The sequence below is a fragment of the Diabrotica virgifera genome, chromosome 8 (genome assembly GCF_917563875.1).
Source record: "Diabrotica virgifera virgifera chromosome 8, PGI_DIABVI_V3a".
In the NCBI taxonomy this organism is placed as follows: domain Eukaryota; kingdom Metazoa; phylum Arthropoda; class Insecta; order Coleoptera; family Chrysomelidae; genus Diabrotica; species Diabrotica virgifera.
Window position 1 is genome coordinate 1258676 of NC_065450.1, and position 24528 is coordinate 1283203.

General features: G+C 32.5%; 1 protein-coding gene across 15 annotated transcripts in view; it reads right to left on the minus strand.

Moving 5' to 3' along the window:
- LOC114337883 (prominin-1) overlaps positions 1-24528 on the minus strand; it is a 940102-nt gene that overhangs the window by 776176 nt on the left and 139398 nt on the right. For all 15 annotated transcript variants that reach the window (XM_050658571.1, XM_050658567.1, XM_050658566.1 and 12 more), the window contains exon 4: positions 5555-5610. In XM_050658571.1, coding sequence (XP_050514528.1) covers positions 5555-5610 — 56 coding nt within the window. The remainder of the gene's footprint in view (positions 1-5554; positions 5611-24528) is intronic.

Genomic DNA, 24528 nt, shown 5'->3' on the forward strand with positions numbered 1-24528 from the left:
TTATAACCCATTTTTCTTTTTGTCTAACCTATAATAAATGTTATTAAATACATTATAATATTCGTATGGGTAAAATTAATTTGTGTTTGTAATATATAATTAATTTTCCATATAGGTATAGTCACTGTTTAATTTTTAACATTTAAAAATAATCTAACATTTTTCGCTGTATTATTTCAATAATTTTCATCCTCAATATTATCAATTTTAAATTATTCCTTAATCCAACCCTTACCAATGTCCTACTACTGACTTTACCCCTACTCCCTAGCTATGTACAAACGTTATGCTTATACATTGCGACAGAGGTCTCTTCCCCTACCTTGTGTCGACCATCGCTGGCGACAGTTCTCTACACTGTCTTCTTCGCATGAAGGCAAAATACACGAACTTTTCTCTATAGGTTCAATCTCACTCCGAAAACGAACTCTCTTGTACTACCCGACCAAGGATAAAGATCACTCTGGTGTTAGCTTTAGTTCACAACAAATCTATTTAACCTTTCTCTGAGTTCCATTATTGCATAAACGCTTTTCCTGTATGTGAAATAGTGTAAGACAATAATCGGGTATAAAATAAACAGTAATACAATAAAAATAATTGAAACTCATGCAGGATATATTTAAATCGCATGTGAAACCGGCATATGTATTTGATCGAGACACGGGTGATAATATTTTCTGTGTTATCATATTCCCTATCTAAATTTTCACTTGACCATTAACCTAAAACATGCCGTCCACACAACTGAAATTATATTAAGAATTTCATATAATACGTATATTGTAACAAACCAACCATTTGTGTGACGTCTATGTAAGGAATTCGTCTGGGCCTGGCGACACATGCCTTTCCGGGAACCGGTAATTAAGCCGCCCTTATAGTGCCCTAATATGTGTGGTCTTCTCTGACCGTTTTCTTAGACAGTATTCTTAGTTTCTGTTCTTAGTTAGGACATACGTAATACAACGTTCGATTCTTTTTTCTAGATTTTCATTATAATGAGCCCTAAAACCTGAAACCTACAACCAAAAACATTACATATATGCCTTTGGCTTCCCAATATATTTATGAAATAATTCGTCACATATCGTGGAGCTTACCTTTATAATATGCAAAAATCCACAAGGAAGAACTTCCTGTAGTTGGCTGTATACCATTAATTACAAGTGAAATTTAATAAAAATTTTCCTCTTGGTAAAAGGTATATTAGTTTAAAAAGCCCTAAAGGGCTACAAACATATCAACAAAACGTTTTCGCTCTGTAACAAGAGCATCATCAATGTTACAAGAACATGGTGAGCCAACCAAAAAATACAAAGGTCAAAGTCTTTCAAAAAACAGACAAAAGTCTTATACAGGGTGATCAACTTCTGTGACAAAGTCCAATATATCTGTTATTATACAATATATGAAAAAACGTTGTTAATAAAAGTTATAGACACCTTTAATGTACACATTTTAAAATTAGTGAGAAATATACAGGGTCCTCCATAACACGGTGGCAAACCAAAGTTATGTTTTTTTAAATGAAACACCCTGTATTTTATTCAAAATCTGGTTTCTTTACATTTTTCTAATTCTAGAAATATAGCACTTGTCTAGGATTATACTGAGTGTTTTAAAGTTACGAGCACTTTTATTAAAAAATCATACTGATTTGATCGCCCTGTATGTTTCTAACGGTGTAATATAAACTTATTTTTTTAATGCTTTTGACTGTCAATATTAAAGTAGTTTTGCAACAATGTACAATTTTTTTATAACTACACAAATTGTATACAGGGTAAGTCAAAATTTAAATACAAGATTTTCTTCATAATTTTAAATGGAACACCCTGTATTTTATATTATTATCGAAAAGTTCTATCACTATACTTACATATCTTTTGAATATTCCCTATACCTAAAGTTATTAGTTTTTGAGATATTTTAGTTTTATTGTTGATAGCAACATGTATTACTTAGTTATTAATAACAATACTTTAATTTATCAAAATTTATTAAAAAAACTAAATTAAATAAAAAAAAATGTTCATCGTACCTCTTATGTTATAAAATGTGTTCAAAATGACCTCCCATAACGTCTACACAAGCCTGGAGACGAGTTTAAAAAGACCTACAGATGTTTGTAAGCATTTGTTGTGTGACACTTTGAAAGGCGTTTTGAATCCTTACTCTCATATCATCAACTATTGTTGGAGGTGCCCTATAGACTACGTCTTTAATATAACCCCAAAAAAAGAAGTCACCTTCGTTTAATTCTGGTGATCTGGGTGGCCAGTGAACTGGCCCATCTCTTCCTATCCATCTTTCAGGAAATAGATCATCGTTGAGAAGTGCGTTGTGGTGAGTAGGGGCTCATATGTTGGCGGATGTTTAATGGTACATTTTCAAGTAGAATAGGTAAATGATTCACTAGAAAATTTAAATAAACCTCACCATTTACCGATTCCTCATAGAGAGAAGAACCTATAACGTAATTGCCTCTGATTCCACCCCAAACATTTAAGGACCATCTTGTTTGACTATGTGTCTGAGCACAGTACGGATTGGTTGTGGAATAATAATGAAAATTGTGTCTGTTTACACTACCATTTTTGTGGAATGTTGCCTCGTCCCCCAAAAAAAAAGGACAAACTCAAAAAAATCTCAGTATAACTATTTGTTTTTGTGACCATTGACAAAATTGCACTCTTTTGTATATGATATGGGTGCATGTTGTTTTTCTTGACTATGTTCTGGATAGATCCATAACTTATATCTTGCTCTCTTGTAATATTTTGAATACTTGTATGAGGATTTTCTGTAACAGGCAGTAAAACATTTAATTAATTTTCATTCGCAATAATGAATTTTGTTTTTTTCTTTGCTTCATAAACAGAGCCAGTACGATTAAACCTGTCTAATAAGTTGTCAAATGCTATCTTATTTGGTTGCTGACGCTATGGACACCATTCCTTATAAATTCTTGTGGCAACTAATGAGTTTTTGAAACACTCCTAAAAACCCTATCATGTCTGTCATTTCTTCACGACTAAAATTCATTGTTGGGTAACAATTATAACAATATGGCAAACAATTATAATCAATAACAAAAGTAAAAACGTACAGATATTTAAAATCTTACATCTGACAGTTCTTGTGTCAATTATTTCAAAGCCACCTTAAACAAAAACTTCCAGCAATTTATAGTTTCCATTTCTTCGCGGAAAATTAATATCATTTTGTTAGTAAATATAAAATTGTCGTTATTGTATATAATTTACCATAAAATTGGAGAAAAAATGAAATGCAGTCTAATTTTAATTATCATTACCAAAGTCATTGGAGGTTTCTCATATTATGGGTAATTAATTTACTGTAATAAACGTATCTATGAGTTATCGACAATAAAACTAAAATATCTCGAAAACTAATAACTTTAGGTATAGGGAATATTTAAAAGATATGCAAGTATAATGAAAGAACTTTTCGATGGTAATATAAAATACAGGGTGTTCCATTTAAAAATATGAAGAAAATCTTTTATTTGCATTTTGACTTACCCTGTATACAATTTGTGTAGTGATAAAAAAATTGCACGTTGTTGCAAAACTACTTTAATATGGACAGTCAACAGCAGCAAAAAAATAAGTTTATATTATACTGTTAGAGTCATACAGGGCGATCAAATCAGTATGATTTTTTGATAAAAGTGCTCATAACTTTGAAACACTCAGTATAACCCTAGACAAGTGCTATATCTTTTTAATCAGAAAAATGTAGAGAAACCAGATTTTGAATAAAATACAGGGTGTTCCATTTAAAAAAACATAACTTTAGTTTGGCACCGTGTTATGGAGGACCCTGTATATTTCTTACTAATTTTAAAATGTGTACATTAAAGGTATCTATAACTTTCATTAACAACTTTTTTTAATATATTTTATAATAACAGATATATTGGACTTTGTCACAGAAGTTGATCACCCTGTATAAATGAACACATCGAAAAATCCAAAATATGCCTGCCACCTCTTATAACATAATAACCTAGTTACCTTTTGACCCACTTACCACGTGTGGGAGTCATATGTTGCTCTAGGGCCGTACCCTTAGGAATTTTATCCATCCGTTGGATTTTTCGATGTGTTCATTTATATAAGACTTTTGTCTGTTTTTGAAAGGCTTTGACCTTTGTATTTTTGGACCTCTTAGATATTAGTGCACCCTATGTAACGCACAGCTGAATCTTTATGTTTGTGCGTCACAGTGTTGCCATGCCATTTCTTTCATAATTTCAATCATTGTTAAATATACATACAAGAATAATAGAATAAGAACGTTTACTTCTCCGTCATTATACTAGGTAGAATGACAAATGAGGTGTCAAATGAAAGCTTATAATCCAAGGATAGTACTAAATGTGAGAAATTAGACTTAGATTGCCTGTCCCTCAAAAAATAAGCGATGAATTGGGGATTTCTAATGTCGACATTAAAAGTTGTATTATTTTTTTTATACAAAAGATTTTGATCTAAAGCTTACCAGAAAACTTTTTTGTACTTTGTACTTTCAAATAAACGTGATTAAGAAGCTAAATTTTAAACTTCGTCAAACAATTTTCGCGATGAAACTTTGCAATGCACAAATCCGCACCTTTTTCTTTGAAAATTTTTTAACCTTTATCATGATAAGAATAAAAACTTGATGCAGGTAAGTTTGTCTTCAGAAATGTTAGAGCTATATACCGTAAAAATTTCAGAAAAAAATATTAAAATGGAACAGAGTTGTAGCGAGGTAAACGCAAAAAACGTGATTTAATTTTTTTTTATTTTTAGGTTAAAATTGCGATTTTGACAATGTTCCCCACATAAAATTCAAAATAAACCTCATTTTCGTTTTCAGCACCCTCGCAAACATAAAGTGTGAGTAAAATTAGCCATTCACCCCTCCGTGGTCAGTATCTCGAAAACTAAGCGCTTTTTTGAGGGTGTCCCGCTCGTGTATAATAGCACAAACAATTGTAACGTGATAGTATGAAAAAAATAGAGGATACGGCAACGGTGTTACAAGTGATGGTCGGATCCAATGCCAAAATCTACACAGACATATTAGGGTGCACTAATATCCAAGATGTCCGTATTTTTTGGTTGGCTCACGTTCTTGTAAAACTGATGATGCTCTTGTTACAGAGCGAAAACGTTTTGTTTATATGTTTGTAGCTCTTTATGGCTTTTTAAACTAATATACCTTTTACCAAGAGAAAATTTTTTTATTAAATTTCACTTTTATAATATGCCTTAATTTTACAGTCACAAATATAAAATATTTGCAAGGTGCGGCAACATTGTACGTCTTTATCATCAACAATGTTACGGAACAGCTTCCAATTCATTTTTTATTACAACCAATTACTCTGTTAATAAATCGTGCAATCTTAGTGACATAAAAGACAAAACAGTTAGGGAAACTTTACCGATAGTCGGTTAGATATTCCGGATGTGTAATTTCAAAACCATTTTGCCTGGAGTTAAATCACCAAACAACATAAGAGGTGCTGGAAAATTACCTGTAAAGCCACTAGATATGGAGGCATTCGGTTGTTAAGGATTTGGCGTAGCAAATCTGAAACAAAAAGGGAGTTAATTTGGATTTGATTAAAGGGATTGGTGAATTGTGTAGATAGAATGGTGTTATTCCGATAACGGAGAATGCTAGATGTTAAAAAATACAGATTCTTTTATATTAGAGTACATTAGAACGCAAAGAATATGTTATTTATATTTAAGTTTTCTTATAAATTGAGTAGGATATAAATTTTATTAATATTTGACAAACATTTGTTGCATACAGGGTGATTTATTAGTGGGGTAAAGCTCAATAGATCCGCTATAGTAATAGATAGCAATAAAAGTTCATAACAAAAATTTTAGCCACCTTTGAGCTTCACGTTACAAAATTAGTTAGAATGTGTTCGATAACACAGTGGCAGACCAAACTTATGTTTTTTTAAATAGAACACCCTATATTTTATTTTAAATTCAAAATCCTGTTAACTTCCCCATCACAAAAATATAAAGGTTTGTTATGTTATACAGGGTATGTACAAAGTTATAACCAATTTTATATGAAAATAGTAACAAGTTAAACTCCGTGTATAAATAAAAATGAACAAAACAGCAATGGATTATTAATGCCAAATTTTTTAACGTGTTGTCAAAATTTTTAAGAATAATCGATATTGCTAATTTCCTTATATCAACTACAGGGTGAGTCAAAACGCAAGTACATTATTTTCTCAGTAATTTTAAATGGAACATCCTGTATTTTATATCACTATTGAAAAGTACCATTACCGTACTTTAATTTTAAGATAACATTCCCTATGTCTAAATTTATTAGTTTTCGAGATATTTTCATTTTTCAATGGACCAGTAGCGTGGCCACCCAAATCAACAGAATAACTGGACTGATTTTTTTTGGGGTTACGTTAATAATGAAGTTTATAAAATACCTCCAACAACAAGGGATGAGATAAAAAATAGAATACAAAGTGTACTTCGATGTGTTATTTTACAAATGCTTCGTAGAGTAAGTAGCTCATTCAATGATCGTTTTTAGGCGTGCATAATTAAATATTAAAAATATTTTATTAAAAGTAGCTTCTAATTTTTTCAAACATAATTGTTTGCAACATGTATTACTGATAAATTATGTTTCGTTCTCTATTTGTTACATTGTTACATTTACATAAAAAAGAAGTGTTTAATTGTCTTCACAAAATGTTGTATTTTGTGTTTGCGTGTTTTTTTGTAAAATTTATTACTAATTTTCTCTGTTTATTTGTTCCATTTGCATAAAAATATAGTTTTTAATTGTTTCAACAATGTTGCAGGTTTTGGTTGTGTTTTTGTTTGTAAAATGTATTACTAATAAATTCTTTTTATTTCTTTATTCGTTACAGTGTTACATTGATTACCGGATTGATAATCCGTAATCGTTAATTGTCAATTCAATCATGGCTTACTTAAAATTTAGATAAATTTAAACACCTAAAATAATTTACTCTGAAAAATGAAAATATCTCGAAAACTAATAAATTTGGGCATAGGGAATGTTATATAAAAATTAAAGTACGGTAATGTAAATTTTCAATAATGATATAAAATACAGGGTGTTCCATTTAACATTACTGAGAAAATAATGTACTTGTGTTTTGACTCACCCTGTATTTGATATAAAGAAAATTAGTAATGTCAATAATTCATGAAAATTTTGACAGTAAATAAAAAATACGGCATTAATAAACCATTGCTGTTGTGATTATTTTTATTTATACAGGGAGTTGAACTGGTTAGGATTTTCATGCAAAATTGGTTATAACTTTGTAAATACCCTGTATAACTTACAAACCTTGATATTTTTGTGATGGAGGAGTTAACAGGATTTCGAATATACAATAAAATATAGGGTGTTCCATTTAAAAAAGCATAAGTTTGGTCTGCCACTCTGTTATCGAACACCCTGTAACATTCTAACTAATTTTGTAATGTGAAACTCAAAAGTGGCTAAAATTTTTGTTATTATCTTTTATTGCTATCTATTTCTATAGCGGAGCTATTGAGCTCTACCCCACTAATCAATCGCCCTGTATATGAGGGCTGTAAAATCAAAGGCGGCAATCTACACTTTTTCTTGTTTTGAGTTAGGGACGTCATCTGTTGCGTTTTTTTATTATCTGTTAGATAAAACTATTTGTGAGAACCAAAAGTAGTCTTAACTGTATACAAATCGCAATTAAAAATTCATATTGAGCTGAATGCGTACCAAACATGGCAATCTCAGCTGCGGCCAATAAGAGCCACGTAGAGCTCGCATGTGATCAACTGTGAATGTCGTGAACTCTGTAGAAACCTGTGAAAATATACTCGAATTTAAGGATATTTTAGTTTAAGTGATATATACACTACTATATATACGCTACATTAAATCAAACAGAATACGATGGGCGGGTCACGTACTAAGATCAAGTGACGAAAGACTTCTAAACGCCACATTCTGGGAAAGGCCCGATGGAAAAAGGTCAGTTGGTCGCCCAAGAAAGAGATGGAAGGACGCAGTAGCCAGCGATCTACGCAAAATGGGAGTACAGCAATGGGAAATAGCTGCTCAGGACCGACAACAATGGAGGGAAATAGTAAACGCGGCCCAGACTCACATAGAGTTGTAGAGCCAAATGATGATGATGATGATATGCATATAAATTGCTTTTAGATATTATATTATTTTCTTCTTCTTGCAGTACCGTCTCCTATCTGAGGTTGGCAACCATAACAGAAATCCTCCTAGAAATCCTCCTACGTCCCACATTTCTCTTTCCCGAGATTTTTCCTTGGATTATGAGCCTTAGCAGGGAGTACTTTTTCCCTCCCATTATGTGGCCTAGATATTCCAGTGTTTTCGTTTGTATTGTTTTATGACTTCGCATTCCTTCCCCATCTTCAGCAAAACATCTTGATTTGATATTCTATCTGTCCATGGTATTTTCCACATTCTCCTGTAGCACCACATCTCGAATCCCTCAATGTTTTTGATGTTTATCTTGTTCAGTGTCCAAGCTTCCATGCCGTACAACAGTACGGAGAAAACATAGCACCTCAACATTCTCGTTCTTAATTTCAAATTTATGTACCTGCAGCATAGGAACTTTTTCATTTTGATTAATGATTGTCTCGCTATTTCTCTTCGCCTATTAATTTCTCTGGTCTGGTCATTAGTATCAGTGACCCGAACCTCTAAATTATATTATTGTTCAATATCAAAATATATTTCTCTTCACTAAGTAGCCGGCACAATGATGTTTTATTAGTTTTAAAACTGGCAATATCCTTATAGATCATTTTCATATCCGTCAATCTCCAAACATTGCAAACAAAAACGGCAATCTCCAAACTAAAATATTAAAAAAAAGGGAAGAAAAATAATTTCTTAAGCCCATCTTTCTGGACATCCGATCACAAACCAAATTTTATATGATTATTGATCAGTTTTATTGTTTTAATTTTATTTTGTTAGTTTCTACAGTTTTTCGCAATTTTCCAAAATTATGGAAATGGGAGTTTGCCGGCTTTGATTTTACACCCCTCATATAAAAAATTTAAAGCTAGTGGTTTCGCAAACTTTTCAACTAATAAAAATGTCATTATCATCCTCCTCACACAGCCAAATTTGTCCACTGTCGGACATAGGCCTCCTCAAGATATCTTTACCCTTCTCTCTCCTGCGCAGCTGCGATCCGATTCTTCTTTTAACGTCGTCGGTCCATCTGGTAGGCAAGGGCGCCCATATAAAAATTTTTAGGGGGGGGCCAAACGTGAAGATGTTGCACATTACATTTTGTATATTTCGGATGACAATATATACAGTAGACTCTCTCTATAACGAACACGGATATAACGAGGTTTCGCTTATAACGAGGTACATTAGGTGTCCCATGAAATCCCTATTGAACTATAACGCTCTATAACGAGGCATATTTGGTTATAACGAGGAAAATTTAAATCGAAGCATACTTGTCTTTACCTGTTTTTAGCGTTGTAATGGTCATAAATAAATAAATGCCTTAACTACCTGTACATAGAAATGCCCAACGTCTGTCTTATTATCGAGACCAGTGCTATAATAAACTCGGCCACCTGTAATAAACATCTGCCTGTTTATCGACCGATATTGAATACTATAGGAAATTTACAATCTATGGCGGCGAAGTCTCATTGTTCACTGTTCAGGTTGACCATCGACACATAATAAACTACGTAAGAGGCATCAAAAAATTTCATTATTATTATTGTTTGATATAACGAGATCCGCTTATAACGAGATAATTAATTCACTATTTCAGTTCTCGTTATAGAGGGAGTCTACTGTAGTTTAAACCACCTAAAAAACCTAGTTTGAACCCTGTTGTGAGGAATTATTCATACATTTAAACACTAGACCAAGTTTTTAAATGGAAATGTCATGGGTACCACAAAAGTTTGGCCTCTCTTTAAAACCCGTTTGAAAAGAATACAATGCTTGCAAAGCCTTCCTTTCAACTTTGGCGAGCAGACTAACCATGAGTATGTGTCGAACCAAGTTTTTACTTTAAAATCTTAAAAAGGAGCCCCCTTTATTTTTGCAGATATAGAATCCTTATGAAAAATAAGGCACACATATTCCAAACATTTTTAGAATTGTTGATAGATGGCGCAAATAAATCGTATTTTCCGAATATAGCGCCATCCGTCAAGTCAACAATTCTTAAAAAGTTCGAATAAATGTTACTTATTTTTTGAGGAGGAAACTCAATATGCAAGAAAAAACGGGGGTTCCTATTTAAGATTTTAAAGTTAACTTTCACCCCACCTTCGGAGTGTGGAATGAAAAATCCTGTTTGGTGTCATTCTATAGATTTTTGAAAAATATTAAACACGTGTTTTTTAATTTTTATTTGGAAGTATATTTCTCGAGATATTAGACCGTTTCTATAATTTTGCTGTGGTATCACGATATACCGTTTTTTCCGATTATAGCGCTATCTATCCACAATTCGCAAAATGGCTCGAATAAAATTTGCTTATTTTTACAAGGAAAATCCAAATCTGCAACAAAAATTAGGGGTTCCATTTAAGATTTTAAAGTTACCCCCCGCTCCACACCCAGGGGTTGAAGTGGTGGACTTGTTTAGTGTCATCGCATAGATTTTTGAAAATTATTCAACATGTATTTTTCAGTTTTTCGATCCGATGTTCATTTCGCGAATTATTCGGCCTTTCCGCTACTTTTGGGACACCCTGTATATAAAGGCCGCGTCTCACCATCAAATAATTTGATCAAACAGTTTGAGCAAACTTGACGTACTTGAGGAAGTACGTCAAAGTGACGTCACAATTGCAGTTTTTTGAAATTCTAAAAATCTGTGCTCTCACTATCAGTCTAGTTTGATCAAATTTTTTGTATTGAGTTGTCTAACTTGTTTGTACCTTATTTAAAATTAAAAGTTTTCATTATTATCCACAATGAACACTCAGGATGTGACGTCACTAACTGTCACTTTCAGTTTGCTCAAACCAGTTTGATCAAATTATTTGATGGTGGGACGCGGTCTTAACACTCATTCATCATGAAAGATCGCCTGTTTTTCATTTAAATAAAATTGTTCTGTTCATCATAATGAACACTTTAAAAATAATCTACTTACTAAAAAAATACTTTTGCAAACTAAAATTTGACTATGCTCAATAAATTTTAAAAATTATTTTTCAGTATGAATTTTTTCAAAATATAAAATATAATTACTATTTTATACCAGTTGTTAAAGACAAATGGCTCATTAATGATTATCGATCAGAGATCGGATTTCTTGCTGATATGGTTTTTTTGCAGTATTATAAATGATTCATTTAATTTGTAATTTTGGGTGTCAATTACAGTTTATATGTTTCCCACGCCTCTAATCTCTTTCAATGTTTTCGTTAGTAGCATACCGTGATTGTGGGAAATGTGTATTATGCACATTCCATACAGACCACTGTCGCAGACACAAAGATTTTCTGTTAAACTATTAATAACTACCCAATATGTGAATTTTTTTATTAATAAATATGTTGTTTCCAATTTATCTCTCAAAATTATCCAATATTGTTTTGACAAAAATATGTTTATGTAATATAAATTTAATTTTTTTCTTTCCCGAAAAGCTAGGGGGGGGCCACGGCCCCCCCCTGCCCGTGTGTATGGGCGCCTATGCTGGTAGGTCTTTCACGAATTCGTTTGTTTGCCTTGGCCGCGACTCTAAAATCTTCCTTGTCCATCTGTTGTCTCTCTGTCTTCCGACGTATCCTGACCATTTCCACTTCAACTTCGTAATGCGTTTTATGATGTCTTCCACTCCAGTTCTCCGCTGTAACTTGGATCATGGATCAAGCATGGATCTTTCCATTTTTCGTTGTGCTACTTGTAATTTTCTTATTGATGCTTTAGTCAATGTCAGTGTTTCAGCTCCATAAGAAGTGCTGTTTTCTTTTTAGCTTTATTGGGATGTTTTCCTTGAACACGTCTCTTAATTTGCCATGCACTGCCCATCCTAAAGCTATTCTTCCAGAAAATTCGCATGTTTGGTTGTCTCTATATTTATATTTCATGGCCGAGATAGATGCAGTTTTCTAGATTCAATGGTCCGCTAGGTACTAAATTGGTCAACATTTTAGTTTTCCCAAAGTTTATTTCCAACCCTACATTTTATATTTCCTTGTTTTGGGAAACTCATATAGTCTTAGAAAAATGTATAGTTTTAGAAATAGGCCTGGATCCTGCTTACCAAAAAAAGTTTATTAATAGCAAGCTGAAAATTTGTTAATAGCTTAACAGTGTCTAGTCGGACAAACTTTGATGTATGGGAACACTGGACAGGGAATTTTTAATTGTGGAACGTGATTTTATTTGTGGAACTTGTCCTGACAACTTTATGATTGTGAAAACTACCAGGTTGTTAAGTTTATTTAATAGCGAACTTTATACAGAGTGTCCCAAAAGTAGCGGAACGTCGAATATTTCCCGAACTGAACATCCGATCGAAAAACTGAAAAATACGTTTTCAATAATTTTAAAAAGTCTAAAACAAAATAAATGGGAAAATCCCAGTAGCTTGCTGTATGCCATAATTAAAAATCATACAGAACAAGTAAAAACTTCGTTTGTATAATGGTATAAAAAGTTTATTGAAAAACTATAAAAAGTCATCCAAAAGGATTCGCAAAACGTTTTCGATCTAGATCAGATCATCTTCAGAGCGTTCTGCTTAGTAGATGAAACTAGCAACCTTATAGAATAGGTGACATTGAGGAATATGATTTCCATTTCGAAAAACTGGTGTTAGTAGCGACTCTAAGTCAATGTTAAAAGATGAATTTAAAAGTGCTCAAAGGGCAACATGATTCAATGCTCGATGATAACGTGTGGTTCTTGCCAGTTCAATGGACATAGACCAACCATCTAGCAAGAACCTTTGAACCACATCCATTGAACCGGCAAGAACCACACGTTATCATCGAGCATTGAATCATGTTGCCCTTTAAGCACTTTTAAATTCATCTTTTAACATCGACTTAGAGTAGCTACTAACACCAGTTTTTCTAAATGGAAATCATATTTTTCGATGTCACCTATTCTATAAGGTTGCTAGTTTCATCTACTAAGCAGGACGCTCTGAAGATGATCTGATCTAGATGGAAACCGTTTTGCGAATCCTTTTGGATGACTTTTTAATAGTTTTTCAATAAACTTTTTATAGTATGGTATAGTTAGACCCAAACCCAGACATCCAAAGTGAAAGTTATCCTCCAACACCAAAATGTTCTATATGGTCCACATAATGTTCAGAAAAAAGTCACACCATTTTGAGCGTCGGGTTTGGGGGGGAGAGGGGGGAGAAATCTGCAAATTCGTATTTTTTTACGTTTTTCGTCAATATTTCTAAAACTAAGCTATTTAGCTGAACAAACTTCTACACAAAATTGTTCTACATTAATTTTTAAATAAAAAAGGTCCTATGCATAACCCTTCTAAAATGAACGGTTCCAAAGTTACGGAGGTAGTATAGTATAATTGTTCCAAAAAAAAGGCCTAACCCAGACATCCAAAATAAAAGTTTTTCTTCAACACCAAATTGTTCTATATGGTCCACATATTGTTCAGTAAAAAGTTACACCATTTTGAGCGTCCGGTTTGGGGGGGGGGATGGGGGAGAGGTCGGTAAATTAGTAGTTTTTTAAAGTTTTTCGTCAATATTTCTAAAACTATACTTTAGCGTAAGGAATGTTCTATAGAAAAACGTTCTACATATAATTTAAAACAAAAAAGTTTCTATACATAATTGTGATAAAATCAACGGTTCCAGAGTTACGGAGAGTGAAAAGTGGAGGTTTTCGATACTTTTTATATTTACCGATTTCTCCCCCCTCTCCCCCCCAAACCCGACGCTCAAAATGGTGTGACTTTTTTCTGAACATTATGTGGACCATATAGAACAATTTGATGTTGAAGGATAACTTTCACTTTGGATGTCTGGGTTTTTGGTATAGTTATATCATAAATATTGCCCAAAAGATATAAAAAGTATCGAAAACCTCGACTTTTCACCCTCCGTAACTCTGGAACCGTTGATTTTATAACAATTATGTGTAGAACATTTTTTGTTTTAAATTTCATGTAGAACATTTTTGTACACAACATTGTTTACCCTAAAGCATAGTTTTAGAAAAATTGACGAAAAACCTAAAAAAACTACTAATTTACCGACTTCTCCCCCATCTCCCCCCCAAACCGGACGCTCAAAATGGTGTAACTTTTTACTGAACAATATGTGGACCATATAGAACAATTTGGTGTTGAAGAAAAACTTTTACATTGGATGTCTGGGTTAGGCCTTTTTTTGGAGCAGTTATACTATACTACCTCCGTAACTTTGGAACCATTCATTTTAGAAAGATTATGCATAGGACCTTTTTTATTTAAAATTTAATGTAGAACAATTTTGTAAAGAAGGTTGTTCATGCTAAGCCGCATAGTTTTAGAAATATTGGCGAAAAACTTAAAAAACTACGAATTTACCGATTTCTCCCCCCTCTCCCCCCCAAACCCGACGCTCAAAATGGTGTGACTTTTTTCTGGACATTGTGCGGACCATATAGAACAATTTGGTGTTGAAGGATAACTTTCACTTTGGATGTCTGGGTTATGCCATCTTTTGGATCAACTATACTATACTATTATACCATTATTCAAACGAAGTTTTTACTTGTTCTGTATGATATTTAAAAAATCTAGCGAATGACATCATCAAACACCACCCCTCACTCCACCTCCAGGGGATGGGGTGGGATGTAACTTTAAAATCTTAAATGGAAAACCCCAGTTTTTATTACAGATTTGGATTACTTACGGAAAAGTAAGGAACTTTGATTCGAGACATTTTTTCGAATTATGAATAGATGGCACTATAATCCGAAATAACAATTTATAGTGATAAGTGATAACGCAGGTAAATTGTAGACATGGTCTAATATCTCAAGAAATACACTTCCAAATGAAAAACCAAAAAATATGTGTTTAATATTTTTCAAAAACCTATCGAATAACTCCAAACATTACGCTCCACCCCACCCTCCGTAAGTGGAATGGGGGTAACTTTAAAATCTTAAATAAATAGGACTCCCCATTTTCTATTGCAGATTTGGATTCGGCATGAAAACATAAGCAACATTTGTTAGAAACAATTTTTAGAATTGCTGATAGATGGCGCTATAATCGGAAAAATACAATTTATTAGCGCCATCTATCAACAATCCTAAAAAATGATTCGAATAAATTTTACTTACTCTTTCATGAGGAATCCAAAACTGTAATAAAAACCGGGGGTTCATAATATTTAAGGTTTTAAAGTTACCCCCACCTCCAGGGTGTGGAGTGGGGGGACGTGTTTGGTGTCGTTCGATAGGTTTTTGAAAAGCTACACCCCCACCCACCTCCAGGGGGTGAAGTGGGCGGGTCGTGTTTGGTGTTGTTCGTTAGATTTTTAAAAATTATTGAACACGTATTTTTCAGTTTTTCGATCCGACGTTTATTTCGTGAAATATTCGACCGTTTCGCTACTTTTGGGACACCCTATTATATGAACAAATATTTGTCCCACAGATATGTTGGGAATTTTAATAAGTCCGATACGTAGAATAACATGTCAAATGACAGGTGATAAATAGCAGTCTTATTTTTGCATGAGAGCTTAATGAAAGGGTAACAAATCAATTGGGAGTTCTGTCCGACGAAGTACATGGGGGGATTTCGAAGTCTGACGTTTGAAAGCTGTAAAAATCTGTCATAAGTTTGAGATTTAATTTAAAAAATACCCCCTCTATGGTCAGTGGTAAGAGCGCCTACCTTTCGACATAAAGGTCGTGAGTTAGAATCTCACCTGGGTGGAGAATTTTTCATTTATTAAAAATGAATGAATGAAAATATTTTCTATCATTGTTTGATCGGTACTCACCAGAGGGACCGGATAAAATTAGCGTCTCTTTGCAAAGACGATGACATTGACTTTGCTAAGTAACAAGACATTTACTCAACATACACACTACACATTACACTAGGTACCCGATTGCATAAATTCACTGTACCATGCCAATGGCCATAAGTTGTCAAGGCATTAAGCTAAATAAAAAAAGTCTAGGTCTAATGCGGCTGTAGTTTCGTATTGCAAAGAATTTGAAAATGTTTATTCATTTCTAATTTGCATTTTTACTCCACTCGGGGTACGCGGGATCTATCTTCGTTGGAACTTTACCGCGCTGAACAGATGGGACGTGAATTGTAAATTGTAAAATTCCCTCAATTTCTTTAGTCTCAGCATCCGTTACTGCTTGCATTTTTAGAAGCCTCTGAGGTGTAACCAGAAATCGTTCCAAATAGTTTAAATCTGGTGGTACGTAAAATATTATATTAAAATTTGTTTTATGTGCTTATCAGTTTTAAATATTTCACTAACTTATTTTTGAAGTTATACTTCTTTAGGCGCGATTGAGATTGAGGGTGAATTTATATTAATCTGCGCGCATGCGCACACCGACAGTATGGTATTAGTCGTTATACGGGCTCTGATTGGGTGTTGAAATGATCTGTCAATAATAAATCATTGTTCAACATGAAGATAAACAAATGTATAATATATTAGTTTTATTGTTGTGAGGACATAAACAAAAAAGTTTATAATTGTAGTGACTTTTAAATAGTTTTTAAAGCAACAGGTACGTAATAATTGTAAATGTATCATAGGTACCTACCTATTTGAACCTACCAAAATACATAGTATGTAATACTTTTATTTACATAATTTTATTACCATCAAAATTTGTATCAATATTCACCTAATATATTGTTTTCTTACTCTATGTTTTGTTGTATTTTTTCAATTCTAAATCATTTCAATTCCAAATCAAAATAATTTGATTTAATTCAAAAATGTCAAAAGTCTAATCCGTTTAGTTAGTCGATCTTCGCACATAATGACACATTGTCTCTGTGGTGAAGCGTTTAAGGCGAATGAACCCCAATACAACGCCAATACCTACCGCGCTGATAAGCTGGTTCGAATCCCAATAGAAACTTTTATTATTTTATTTTTTGTATACATTTTATGATTGTAAGTATATTTATTATATAATTTTATTTTCAGAAAATACGTATTTAGTTAAAAAAATTTCCGACAATTAATGTCCAGAAATCATTTGTGGCATTTTTAATGTGTTTGTGTGTGTTTTATTCTTTTATTATTTTAATTTTTGGCACTGTTTTAATAAAAATGTTTAAGAAGTAGTAAGTATAAATTAGTTTAATATTTAAATAAAATATAAATAAAAAGTATATTAATTTCGTTTAAATCATATAATAGAAGTGTAACTTCTTACGTGCGTACAAAGTACACACACATTCTTTTTTTTTACATTATTTTTATTATTTATTTTAAAATTTACAAATAAACAAACACAACATAGTCCATGTGGTGAGACCGCTCCCGTCTGAAAAAATTTCTGATTCGGTTGCTTTGTGGATTCCTATTCAAAAATTTACCCTTTAAAAGAATCTGAAGGGTGCCGGGCGGAATTTTTGGACAGAAATTGTTTAAACAATTTTTTTAAACAAATACAAATGATTGCGTTTTTTTGCTCTGGAACATATATTTTTAGGTTTTGTCGGTCATTATAAACAAGAAAGGTATCTTATAATTTTTCTTACAAATTGATAGTTTTCGAGTTATAGGCGATTTTAAATCTGAAATTGCGAAAATACGCAGTTTCGAGGCTTAAAAACTCATATTTAAATTAGTATTTTTGAGGTTGTCACATATTTAAATTCAAGATTAAACATTCAGCTTCAAGATTCTGAAGAGTAATCGCGTCTGACCTTAATTCATACCGTCGTTTTTTAATTGTTAAATATGCTTGTTTATCCGATTTTTTTGCCGGTGTGGCGCGCTCTATTTCAAAAATCTCTTAGGGCCAATTTCTCATATCGAGTTCAACTTCAGTTCAACCTGAACTTCTAGCAAACGTCAGTTTAAAGTTAAAATCGTCTTTCTCAATTCACGTTCAACCGATGGCAGTTTAAACTTGAACGATACTTGAACGGTGGAATTCGGCCGTTCAAAGATTTCAGAACTCAGTTCAGATGATTTCATGGACTACGCATGCGTTGTATTAACACAAAACGCTGTCATTATATAAATATATCTTATTTTATTATATTAAGCCAGATTAAGCCTAACGATAAACGATAACATTATTTTTGTTTTTATAATATTTATTTATAATTATTAAAATGACTATTTGACTATAACTACTTAAATTTAACTTTATTCAAAAACAGCATAAAAAAGGTAGTTCAAAATGGCGACAGTTTTTTAACTTTTGCCATCTATTGGCATTGCTCGAAAGCTGTAGAACGAGAACTGACATGAACGTGCAATGAGAAATGCATTTCAAACAAAACCCAAGTTCACCGGTGAACCTGGTTCAACTGAACCATAGATTACTGCAGGTATGAGAAATCGACCCTTATTTTCCTCAGAAACATATTTTTTCTAGAGTCTTTGGGATATTCCAAATAAAATAAGTTTCTTCACATTTTTCTCAAAAGTTAACAGTTAAGTTATAAGCGATTTAAAATCCTAAAAATGCCAAATATTTTTCCGAGGAAAATAGGAGATTTTTTAAATAGAGCGCGCCGCACCGGCAAAAAATCGGATAAACACGCATATTTAACAATTAAAAACAAAGGTATAAATTAAAGTTAGACGCGATTACTCTTCAGAATCGTGAAGCTGAATGTTTAGTCTTGAATTTAAGTATCTGGCAACCTCAAAAATACTAATTTAAATATGAGTTTTTAAGCCTCTAAATTGCGTATTATCGCATTCTTCAAATTTTAAATCGCCTATAACTCGAAAACTATCAATTTTTGAGAAAATTTACAAGATACCTTTCTTGTTTAGAATGGCCTAAAAAATCTAAAAATATATGTTAAAGAACAAAAAAACGTGATCTTTTGTATTTGCTTAAAAATATTGCCCCGGCACCCTTCAGATTTGTTTAAAGCGGACATTTTTGAATAGGAATCCACAAAGAAACCGAATCAGAAATTTTTTCAGACGGGAGAGGTCTCACCACATGGACTAACATTAAAATACGGTGAACCTTAAAATGCGTATCCACCATTTGAGCGTTATTTGACAATTATTTAAGGTAATTTATAACAAAATAGCTGTACCTACATTTCGTGCATACTTCATATACAATATCCTTTATATCCATATCTTCTTCTTAACGTGCCCTATCAAGTCCCCTTGACGTTGGCGATTAACATGGCGAAACTGTCTCTGTCTCGAGCTATTCTAAATAGGTGTTCTGCTTTCTTTATTCCTGTCCACTCCCGGATATTCTTCAACCAAGAGGCCTGCTTTCTACCAATTCCTCTGCGTCCTTCGATTTTACCCATCATAAAAAGTTGAAGAATATTATACCGGTCTCCCCTTACTACGTGTCCAAAATAGGCCATCTTTCTATATTTGATGTTATCAAGCAGCTCACGGGTAGCATTTGCTCTCTTAAGGACTGCCACATTTGTCAGCATAGCCGTCCATGGTATTTTTAGAATACGTCTGTGCAGCCACATTTCAAAGGCCTCCAAACGGTTAATGGTGGATATTTTTAATGTCCATGCTTCGACACCATACAAGAGGACTGACCAAATGTAGCATTTAATCATGCGCTTTCGAAGTTGAAGTTGCAAGGTATCATTACAGAAGAATGACCTCATTTTTAAAAATGTCGTGCGGGCTATCTCGATTCTACATTTTATCATTTTATCTCCATTTTATATCCATATACAATTTTAAAATCACTTCATCCTTAAAAAAAAACATCTTTTAATATATGAGCAACAAATGTATTTTGCTGTAATTGAAAAATGCCTAAAATTGGATTTGGATGTGACCCATATTTTCAGGAATTCCTACTTCCAGGAATACATTTAATAAAATCTCTCGCTCATACATTTTCCAGAAAAGGACAATTTCCTTTCAAGAGAAAGCTGGAACAGTATTTTATATCAATTTTCGCCGACTTAAGATCCATTCACTCTCTAAAAGTTGTTTATTAAATGATGTGCTCAAATCCATTTTTCTGTGGAAGCAGCATTAGTAGGGAAATTTTATTATTTCTCATGAGAATAACAGTCCGAATTAGTAATGAAAACTATTGATTTTATGATACTCAGAAGTAAATATACATGAATTCTCCAAATTGTGTATCCTCAGAATTAAAATTAATTTCCCAATACCTAAATAAATTTTTACTAATAGTACCATTTTATAAACTTTTGTTTCCACCTACTCATTCTTGTTGTTATAGGTCACTTAATTTTTAACGTTTAGCGGTAGGAACACATTTTGAAAGCTTTCACCCTCTAACACATGACTTCAATAATTGAAGTCCATGCCACAATCTCTTAAAACTTATAGAGAACGCTAAAAAGTTATACCTATGTTCACGCGGAGAGTTATTTTCGTAGGACTTACTATGTATTAACACAGCGATTCTCAATCTGTGGGGAGCGCCCCCCTAGGGGGGCGCGCTTTTAGTAATGGGGGGGGGGGGGGCGTGAGCATATAAAAAAATACATTAACATCATTAACTAATTTACTAAAATCAAAGCAAAACAAAATTCTGACAAAATAAAAAATAAAATACACATGAACACTGAATAGGAGTTATAATCATAAAGAACACTCAATACTAAAAAGAAAGATTTTACTGTTTTTTGTCAAAATTATTGAACGAGGTGGGGCGCGGTGAAAATAATTATGGAAGATTGGGTCGCAAAGGGTAAAAGGTTGAGAAACGCTGTATTAACATATTCTTTAGAAAAGCCTGTTTTGCATGTATATAATCTATATTTAATTGAATAAGTATGTTCCAATGTATAGCTAAATAAGAAACAAAGTACTTATTAGTTGATTTTCTTCGAATAACCTGGATAAAATCGTTTACACACGCCCTGACAAAAGCACATGACTGTCGGAGCTGACTACACACCTTTGCAACGGTTCACACGTTACGAGATTAGTTTTTGAACTCTTTAATTATTTTTATAATTTATTTTCTCTTGATATCTTTTAAATCCTCTAATTTTCTCATAAATAACTATTTACGTGACTTCACACTTCCGCGTCTACAGAACATACTTGTTGAACCGTTCCTTGACGTTTAATTCGTGTTCCGTAATAGTTTGACGTTCTCCTCTTTGAACGAGAGATGAATGATCGACACTTGGCTCGAGGCTGTAAGTGTGGTTGGTACCATAAAATGGCGGATGATTTCCATTTAAATTACTTTATTCAACATCAAGCAATTTTAAAGTGAAAAGTTACCACCAATGGTTGTCTGGAGTAGGGAGACGTGTGTGTAACACATCTCCTCTTGGAACCTGAATAAAGATCATGGGGTAAAAATTATTTTTAAAATAATTTTTTTGTTACCCATGGGATGTTTTTTTGTTATGAAATATTTAAAATATTATTTTCATTGTTAAATTTCCTTAGTCAACCCATTAAGTGAAGTTCATGTAGATTATTTCGATTTTATTTAATATTCATTCAAGGGAAATTATAGAAATATTAATATGTTTTTTGGTTTTACATAACCTAACATTTATGAAGTCATCAATATTGAAAATAATTATCATTACTTTGCTGTAGGTTTTAAACTGCCTTCTTCTTTTGCCTGGTTCCATACCATTTCATTAAGGTATATATTTATGTATATATAGGCAATTTTTATATTAATATAATATCCTGTCATATATCATATTCTATATTCAAATTTCAAAGTTAAAAGTCTATTATATGAATCAATGTAATTATATTTGTTCATTTCTTCACACTCAAAATAGTTCGAGGTTATTTTTTTAGATTAGTTTTTTTGTTCCAGTTAATGGTCGCTTTTGCAGTATTATTTCTTCTAAAAAGTTTTTTATTTATTTCTTCTTCTCTTTACTTTTTGCTCATGTTTATATGGAAAATAAAACTGGGAATGTTTTTTAGCCATTTAGAGCCTCTTTGACCACCTAGGGAAGCTCTATTACAGCCACAGTCAAGTCGCCTTGGGAGTATGTCATTGGGAATAAGCTTTTGGAGCGTTCCAGCTATATTTTCGTCTGGACACTTGGGCCTACAGGAGGCATGATTTGGCACCATCCTGGTGCTCATTTTCGAGGTTGCAGCAGCAACCGTTTAGGAGTCTTTTGGGTTTGTTTGGGAGCAATTAGTTTGGTGATTTGAGTAACTATTGTGTTTTATATCTCAGACATTTGGTTGATGCACTATAATTATTAATTACCTTTTTCTAATATTTAGCTTACTTTTTTATATAACATATTGCAAATTAGTGTATTTAGTTGCCAACCTGTTGTATCTACGGTAAATTACTTGTGCACAAGGAATAAGCCCAGAAATTTGGGTTTTTATACTTTATTATTGGTTTGATATTTATTTTGTAATATTAATTGCTTGTTTCCCAAATATTTTGTTGTTAATTCGCTTTACTTCATTTGTTTAGTTAATTCGGGTCGTTGTATATGTATTTATCTTAACTTCAATTTATTTCATTTCTTTGTATATTTAACTTTGCTTAACTCATTTTCTTGTATTTTCTTTAGTCAGCCTTGTGCCTGCTGATTTATACATATTTTATATTTGTCGGTTTTTAATTTAGTTGTACGTAACAAGCGTACTATAACCATTTGGTAAAAGTCTCATGTGAGTTGTACCCTGTATGTAAGTAAGAGGTATGTAATAATTTTGTAACTGGTAACATTATTGTTGTTATCTAAGATATAACTTTTGTATAACATCATTAATTTAGAATCACTTAAAAATTCAATTTGGTTTAACTTAGAGATTGTCAAACATCTAGTAGTTATTTTTAATAAATATTTATTTATTTTGTATATCATTTATTCTTGTTTCATTATATTTATATTTACTGAGTTAATATATTTGACAGCAGTGTGAGATACCTGGGAAAATGATCGACTATCATTTTCTTGGCGCCCATGATTTGTTAGTGTTATTTAATTTGTTCTTCTTTAGCAATTATTCATCTTTGTTCATTTTCAGTATATTATTCTTATCTTAATATTTCACTTCTTAGTTATCATCCCTACCTATTTCGATCTACTGTCTTCAACAGGCATGAAAATTGGTCGGATCCATCCTTGAGTGTCAAGTAGTCGTTCTCTTGAATCTCTTGCTGGCCAACTCCATTCAGTTTGCATCTGTCTGTTCATACTTTTATTATCAGTTCATCCTACTTGTTTCTTCATTTTTGCATCTTCCTCTACTAATAATACTGCAGAAAGTAGTATTTTGTTACTTCGGCTCCTCAACGTAAAAGCCACCTTTATTTTTTTGTTACATTAGTTTCTTATATTTCTACTTCTGTTGGAGTATATCATCCTCTTAATTTTCACTCCAACAGAAGTTTTTCTTTTTTGTTACATTGGCGCCCAACGTGGGGCCAACCTTTAATGGTTCTAAGACAGTAGTTCTTTTAGTCCGTTTATTTTTCTTTTATGCGAATTTTCTGTATTAACCTTTAACTACACGCGCTGGCCTACTTTTTACGCCAGATATAAGGATTCTACTGCAAATATATTTAAAAATTTAATTTTTGACCTTGTTTATTTCTCTAACCTATCACTTGAATGTGCTTTACAATTTGGTTTTAGTTTCGTTATAATCTGTTTTCTGGGAAGATCGTTATTTACAGTTTATTATTTGTTGTTTCCGGTGGCGGACAATATACGCCTCGATTATATTAATATAAGTAGTAATATAAGTACAAATTTCAATTGTTTTTTAGTCATTATGGCACAAAATATATTTTTATTTATAAACAATATCTTTTCTCCTGTAAAAAATCACATTTTAAAAAATTTTATATTAGTAATTTTATTTATCATTGAATCCAGTTATTTCATGATTCCAGTTATAAATCCCAATTGGCTTACTGAGAAGGAACTCCAAGTTTTCACTGATGTCAAATAAGGTTTATAACAAACAACTAAGTTTATTTTTTCAAAAATAAAAAATAAACAAATCCGCTGTTTTTAAGTGTATTTTCTTGTGGGGTATAAAGTACGCCACGCGTGTAGTTATGTTATAACTTGATGCGCGGGTAGGTTAAAGGTTAATACTTTTTGAGATCTTTGTATACATGTTATTTCTGATTTATTTTTGACTTTAATTTTTTTCTTTTTGTTACATTTAGTTACGCATTAGTTTCCTTCTTTTTCCTTACTTCTGTTGGAGTTTACCATCCTCTTTATTTTCACTCCAACAGAAGTTTCCTTTATTGTTACAGGGTTTAACGCTTTTCACCGATGGAAGCA